Raw genomic sequence first — 7,528 nt, 5'->3', positions numbered from 1 at the left:
GCAGCATCTTGCACGCCGGTGATTTCCGCAGCCGGTTTTCTTGAGGGAACGGGGGCAGAGGGAAGCCCCATGCTGATAATGTACTGAAAGTAAATGAAATTAAATAAGCGAAGCAGCACTCGCAGCTCCTGCCTTCCCCCCTGGGTAATTCAATTCGAGCGCTCGCGCTGATGGGATCTCGCCGGGGCTGCCTCCGTCACCCCGCTGGGGCCTGGATTCTTAACGTCTAAATAAAAGTTTCACTCAAGCATTTTTTATGCTCCTGCCAGCGGGATCAGCGAGCTGGCGTTGGGCACGTTAATGTAATATTCATACTCGCAGGGTCTCCCTGTGCATCCGGCAGCACCGTCCCATTTTCATAATTATAAATGTCCCATAAAATGACATTTAGATTTGCATTTAGCAAAAGGGGTCGGGGCTTGGATTTGAGAAGACAATGTGCCTTTTTGCAAAGATGCTCGGCGTTGCTGGAGAAAAGCCTGAGCACGTTTGTGCCGGGCAGGTGCTGGAGAGAAGTGCGGGAAGAGGCTGTCCGAGTCCTCCAGGCATTGCGGAGGGGCAATCCCACAGCATCCCGGGCTTCCCCTAATCCGAGTCACCTCGGGCAGCTTTGCACAAGCCGAGGATTTGGTCTTTGAAGGATCCAGTTTCCAGCCAACAGAGGAGACAGACGTGGGGGAGCCTTTCCACCAACCCAAACTTTGTGTGTCTTTGTGTCTGCCATTCGCCCCGAGACCCATTTGCGGAAGATTTATAGTGAGCCCAGAATTTGCAAACTATAAAACACAAAAATGAAAATAGCCTGTGAATGAGGGAGGTGACAGGGGGATGGATTGGGCCGAGAGCTGGGTGTTAGCGAGACGTGGTAAGAAAACAAGAGAAGCTCTTGTGACCTGGGATTCTGGGAAGTTATTCATACTGAAAAGGCTGCCAAGGCTGGGCACTGGGGAGGCGATTAGTGGCATTTAGTCATTTTTTATTGTGCTTAGTAGAAGTTACGATGGCAGGAGATGAGCAGGAGAGGAGGGGGAGACCTTCTCAGCAGCAAGCTGTGGCTTGGGGACCTCCTGGCCCCGCTGGTGTGGGGATGAGATGTGGCCGTCACTTCGTGGCCCCTCCGTGGGTCTGGCCGCCAGCCCGGGGCGAGGTGCTGTGGTCCGAGTTAGACCGGACATTGGACAAGGGGATTGTGTTTTCCAAGTCCGTAAACCTGACCAGATCCTGCTGCCAAAGGCTCCCGGGGACCCAGAGAGCCTTGGCTGGGCGTAAAGGGCTGAGCATCAGCCCCCCGGAGCAGGGGAGCTGATGGGAGGGTCTCTGTAGCCGTGTGAATCATGGTCCTGGTTTCCTTGAGGACTACTTCTGGGAGCCTGCAAGCAGGATTGGGAATAGCTGGTGAGATGATGATAGACCATGACTTTCACCTCCAGCCGCTGGTCTGCCTCCCCAAGCCTCTACTGCAGAGAAAGGGGCCGAAAACGTTGTGCTGAGGGGTTGTGCGAATGGGAAATCCCAAAGCTTTGCTTTGCTTTGCTCTGTGTAGGTTTGGAGGAGATCACACCGAAGCCTGTTCAAGACACAGGGAACATTTTGAAGCAAGGATATCTGGAGAAGAGGTCTCGAGGTAAGGCTTGACATAAGATAAGGTTTGGGGTTGTCACCTCAGAATTACCAAGAATGCAAATTTTCACATGAAGAATAAACAGGAAAATACATCTTTTCTGCAGATTTATCTGTGGGCACATGCAGAATCTTTCAGGCTTTTCTTAGGCATCATACACAAAGGGAGGGCACAGCCTTTATTTATTCTCTTTTGCAGATCATCAAACCGCACAAAGATTAAAACCCAGAAATTGAATTAAGCAGCAGCCCAGTCCTCTAAGGCAAGATGTGCCCTTCTAACGAGCAATACCTAATGAGGATAAAATCCCAGTGAAGACAAGGTAGTTCGTAGCATCATACACATTAGCAAGTTGAGATAAGGACTGTGAGTCAGCCTCAGGTTTATCTTGATTTTACTGACTCTTGTGAAAGCTACAAATTATTTCCTCATCACTCAGATTTTATCTTGATTTATTTACTGTATGACAGGTGGTATGAGGCAAGAAAAGCCCTTTTTTCCTCATGGCCATCAGCTGAGCTGTATAACTGGCCCTGTGCATGTTTTAGCTTGCTCCAATTACAGAGTAAAAGACATTTGCTTAAACCTCAATTAGGGAGGTTTAACCCAAAGCTGTGTTCCCTCCCAGTGAGCAGGACTAAGAGTCAGAGCAGCTCAGCCCAGCCCAGCCCACCTGGAGGGCTGGGGAAGGCTTGCAGGGGCTCCAGCCTGGTAGGACAGGCTGGTTCTCTCTTACTTGGTTGAGGTTTTGTATCTAAATTTGCTTGCCTGAATTTTGTGCTGGAAATGTGCAGGATTTTGTTGGGAAAAAATTCTTCTTTCCCTTAAATATTCATCTGAAGCATACAATGAAAGAACAGAAATTAATGGGTTTTATGCTCTTGCTGTCCTTTTCTCCCCAGAGCACAGCTTTTTTGGGTCAGAGTGGCAGAAGCGGTGGTGTGTCCTCAGCAGAAGGACCTTTTACTACTACGCCAATGAGAAAAGTAAGTGGTGAAATATCTGCCTCCGGTCCCCAAACTGTGGGTGGTGGCTGAGGGCACGGACAGGGCTGGAGAAGAGAAGAGGAGAGCCCTTGCTGAAGGACAGGCTAATATCTGACTAGAGAAAAGCATATACCATGGGAAGGTTGTAATTCCCTATCAAAGCGTAAGATGCAGGTTCTCCTAGAAAGGTAGATCTCAGCCTGCTTTTTTTTTCCCCCCCAAACACCTTTATAGGTATGGAACAAGAGAGGAGAGACACAGGAACAGAGCTGTGTGTAAATAAAATGATGTACCAAGTTTTCCATTAGCCATCAGCTGGGCTTCAACCCCCTAAGTGACTGTATATAATCCATGTGTCAGTGTATATAAATATTTTGCAGTCATGCTCCATCAGGTACATATAAACAGACAGCTAATATCTCCAACAGAGTTTGGCATGATTAGATATATGGCCTTCCTCTTTTCCACCCATCCAGAAACACGGCGTGCTAACGGCTTACAAAATACATCCTTGGTTTACGACGACCAAGTCTGCAGCTAGGACAGGATTAAATTCCAGTGGGTCGTGGGGATGAAGCTGGGTCTTTGTCCTTCTTCCAAGTCCTTTGTCTGAGGATCTTGAACACTTTTTGTTTCCAAACGAGCTTCCCAACTCCTCTCACCTGGCAGGGTATATGCAGGGGTATGAGCTGCTCGGGCTTTCCCAGCGAGCTGCTAGCAGAGGTAGGTGGTGAAGCCAAGGGTTGATATTTGGTTGTTTCTGTGGGGGACGAGCAGTTGTCATCTTCCAGATGGTCTCCAGGAGACAAGAGAGTAAAGCAAACCTGTTATCGATAGGCTGAAATCCTTATATAGGGCTTGACCTCCCCCCTGGAAGGTTTTTTAAGGATCTGCAAATCAAAAGAAGGTTAAGAGCAACTGCCTGAATCGTACTCCCATGCTTCCTCAAGAAGATTCATACGGAAATAATGAGCTGGGGTAAATAAAGACGCCTCAGATGAGTGCAGTGAAGTTCCCTCTCTCCACCCTGGCTGACACCGGCCGTGCGTGTGCCTCGGCAAGGTCTGTAGGCCAATTCTCAAAGGCCCCACTAAGTATTTCTTCCTGTTCGCCGGCCCGTTAATGCCTTACCAGCAGAATAATCATTGGTATCATATTTCCCCAAGTACACAGTGGTCTCTGCTTCATTACAACCGGCTCATCTCATGCAGCCTTCTGACCCTGGCAACCTTGCTGGCTGTTCGCAATCTCTTGAGGCTTAAAAGGGCATCCTCTTTACTGTGTCTTTATGAAGATTTTATAATATTCCCTCTGGATTTCCTGGGGGGTGGACATGCTCAGACTGAAGGGTTTTTTCTGGCCGTTTCCCATTGACACGTGGTGTACCTCTGTTTCCCTATGCGGGCAACAGACATCTGCACCGCCCAGCAGTATTGCGAGCTTGATAAAAAGATGCAAACTCCAGATTTAGCATGTTTCTCTTCTTCCAGGCAAGCAACCTAAAGGCATCTTCTCCATTGAGCACTACAGTGCCCGGCTGGCTTTCCATCTCCGCAAAGACTCTCGAAAAAGATGCTGTTTCGAGTTAATCTGCCCTGGCAAACGCACCTACGAGGTAGGAACTGGGAGAAGAAATGGATCTTCTGTGCTGGTTTGAGCACTGGGTACAAAAGCACATGGTTCCAGGTCTGGGGTGCAGGCTGGACCTGCAGGGTGAGGGAGGCTGGGAATCTCCAAACCCCCTGGTAAAACAAACCGAGCAGCACTGCAGAAGGTGCCGACGCTTCTCCTTCTTGGCAGGTCATCTCAACATGGACCTTCCCTTGGCACAAGAGTGACCCTGGGCTCTCTTAGCGCTTGTGGGGCACAAGGATTAAGTGAGAACATGGGTTAGAAGCAGTAGAGGATTGGGTTTGGAAAGGCCACTTTTAAATAAGCAGTTCAGAGCCAGGTTAAATTTAAACCTTCAATTTGTTGAGCATCCAGGGGGGGAACCTAAAAACTAGTGTAATGAAAAACCTGGCCCAATCCACAAAGTATGCATGAGAGCCTTCCTGAGCTTCAGGGAGATTTTGGATGTAGAGTCTTGGTTCAGAGTCAGTATAGTATATTCAGTGGGGATTGTGGTTTTCATCTGAATTATTTTAATGAATTAGGCTTGACAGCCTTCCTCTGGGATAGTCTAGCTTTGTTCCGCTTCTGTTTCCCTGTTTGGAATAGGGAGATAAAGAAGTGAAATGGCTTTCCCAAAGTCACAGGGTAGAGAATGGCAGATCCAGGATCCCCATCCCCTATTCTAGCTGCAAATCTTTTTCCTCTTCCTACGTACAAGAACCAGCACAATAACATGTGAACCTCTCTCCAGTTCACAGCTCCAAGCCCAGCAGAGGCTGAAGACTGGGTGGACCAGATCCAGTTCCTCCTGAAGGGTGAGTCTGGCAGCTTGGTCCAAGCCCAGCGTGCCCTGTTTGTTTGGGCAGATCCTGGCAGCATCTTCCCACCCAGCTTGGGCTGCTCCCTCCAGCAACGGGTGGGCTTGTGCTCCCTGCCGAGACCTTGCTGGGGTCCCAGCATCCCCTCTTAGCAAAAAGAAAGGTTCTGGGGCTTTGCTCTTTCGAGCAGATGGTTAAAAAGAAGTGGTTGTTTGGAGCCCACAGGCATTTGGTTTCAACTCAAGAGCTTTTGGCTGCTTTTAGAGGATAGAGTTGTGTGATGGCTCAAAGGCTGCAAGTGTCACCAAGTGGGACAAGAAGAGGGTGGGAAAATCGCTTCTCACTGCTGGGGTTGCAGATCTGCTGTTCTGTCCTTGGCTGATGAAGTTTGGAGTTGCTCCAGTTTGAGACCAGCAATACTGAGACAAGACTGCAGCCCTGCGTGTGGAAACCCTCTGGAAACCATAGGCAGCTGCCCAGGAATGGGGTCAGGCTCAGGTTCCTTGAGGCACTTGTTGAATTTGGCTTTGTTCTCTGGCATTTGCCATCCTTTCTGGGGTTTTTCCTTTGGTTTAGCCTATTCTCAGCTTCCATCCCATTTTCTTTACACCAGGTGCTCATGGGCCAAGCAAGGGGACAGTTCACTCCCTGCAAGGTCCATAGTGAGCATGAAGTACAGTGGCACAGGCTTTGTCATTTGATTTCAACTCACTGAAAGCACCGGCTGGGTGCTGGTACTTTGATTTGCTCTTTTTCACCATGCTTTTGCTCTCTCCTGCCAGACCTGAGCTCCCTCACTATCCCATATGATGAGGAGGATGAAGAAAAGCTCTACAATGACGTGGACAGTTCTGACTCTGTGAACATAGCATCCCATAATACTACCCTGAATCAGGATGGGCCAAACGTTGAGATGGAAGAGGATGACATCTACGAGGTTTTGCCAGGTGAGCAACCAAATAAGCAGGTTAAAACCTGAGCCATCCCCTAGCCATAGCCCTGCAAACATGGCAGGAGACCTTGGCCCCATCACACGTTGATGGGAACGAACAGCTAGGGCTCTGCTGAGTTTAACGGACCCAGAACTCACAGGTTTGACCCCGTTTCTTTGCTCAGACTGGTTGATGGACCACAAGAGCAAACCGTTTCTGTTCTGGTGAGGCGGAGGGTTTGTAAATTCAGGTGGGGTGGCTTCTAGAGGTTGTGCTCCTTTCAGCTCGAGTAATATTAAGTTTGGTGAGAGTGGAATCTCTGGGCTGTGTTACCTGGAAAATCAGCCTTCAGATGATGAAAATGCTCCCTTCTGGGCATGCAGTCATGGCTGTAACACAATTACTGGTCTTCCAAGAGATGATAAAATAACTTCATTAAAGACTAGCGCTTGTTCACTAACAGTGCACGAGGTAGGGCAGCGGCTGCCGGTTAAAGGAGCCAGGAGCAACCTTCCTGGCACAGAACCAAACAGCCTGCGAGGGTGACACGGTCTGCAACGTTTCTTACCGTTATAGCAGAAATCATGGTGTGACATGCCCCAGGGCTTGGTCAGCGGGTCACCTGAGCCTTCTGTGTGCTCTTCTGCCTCTGCGCTGAGGTTGGGATCACCCAGCGCTCTGCACCCCATTCCCCGGAGCAGGGTACCTTGGGGTCTGTGTTTGGAGATGCAAAATAGGTCCTTGTTTCTTATTTATTTCAGAACTTTATATTTGTAGTGATTAAAAAAATAATATTAAAGGCACCAGAAAGAGTTTTATGGTGCCTGAGATCTTTGTCTTGTTATTGCTGCCAAAGGAAATCTCTGCTCAGCGGTTCGCAAGTGGCATCCAGACAGCTGCCGGGAGCGGAGCTGGAGCTCTGGGGCTCCTGCGCGACCCTGAGCAAAGCCTCAGCCCCTGTCCATCTCTCGTCTTTCCTTCCTGACCTTCCCTTCCTCTGTTTACATCCTCAGCTCTTTGGGCAGCAGCTTTCTCTTCCTCCGGGCGTACCTCCAGCGATCCCTGAGCTCAGCACTGGTCCCCAGGCTGGTGTGTGACGGTCTGTCAGGCCCAGGGCTTCCAGCATCGCTGGCTGCTTTGGCAGCTGTGCCCGTCTCCTCGCTGCCTTGCGGCTGCCGACACCAACTACAGAGCAGATATTAGATGTGAGGTTTGGTCCACGTGTGGCTAATGGTGATCCTGCCAGGAGCTTGCGCAGGGTCGATTTAGGGACAGACCCCTCCGTTGCCCCCGCTCTGGGATGCAGCGTTTTGAAAGAGCTGCAGCCGACCCTGCCGGCCGGGTTCACCCTCGATCCCCACGGATGTTGCACTCCTGCTCCCACGCACGGATCGGTGTCCTGATGCTGGGGCTGCAGAGCATCGTGGTGGTGGAGGGAATATCCCAGCCAAACCCTTCCTTTAATTATGGGCTTTTACTGGGCTCTCTGTCCTGCCCATTCCAGCTTCTTGAAAGCTTGCTGAGAGGTTCCTAAGGCAGCCCGAAGGGTTGTGTCTC

The 7,528-nt window shown here is 49.9% G+C and overlaps 1 protein-coding gene across 1 annotated transcript; it reads left to right on the top strand.

The window, feature by feature from the left end:
• Window positions 1-1,543: 1,543 nt before the first annotated feature.
• SKAP1 (src kinase associated phosphoprotein 1) lies at window positions 1,544-5,986 on the top strand (the record flags this gene model as incomplete). Its single annotated transcript, XM_009582025.1, has 5 exons — window positions 1,544-1,624; window positions 2,524-2,607; window positions 4,098-4,222; window positions 4,973-5,036; window positions 5,822-5,986. Coding segments are annotated over 5 exons (519 nt in total), but the record flags the coding sequence as incomplete, so codon positions are not given.
• Between the last annotated feature and the right edge of the window lie 1,542 nt (window positions 5,987-7,528).

Source organism: Fulmarus glacialis, unplaced genomic scaffold (genome assembly GCF_000690835.1).
Source record: "Fulmarus glacialis isolate BGI_N327 unplaced genomic scaffold, ASM69083v1 scaffold19157, whole genome shotgun sequence".
NCBI lineage: Eukaryota > Metazoa > Chordata > Aves > Procellariiformes > Procellariidae > Fulmarus > Fulmarus glacialis.
Note: the sequence above shows the minus strand (reverse complement) of the source record. Positions and strands in the feature narration are given on the sequence as shown.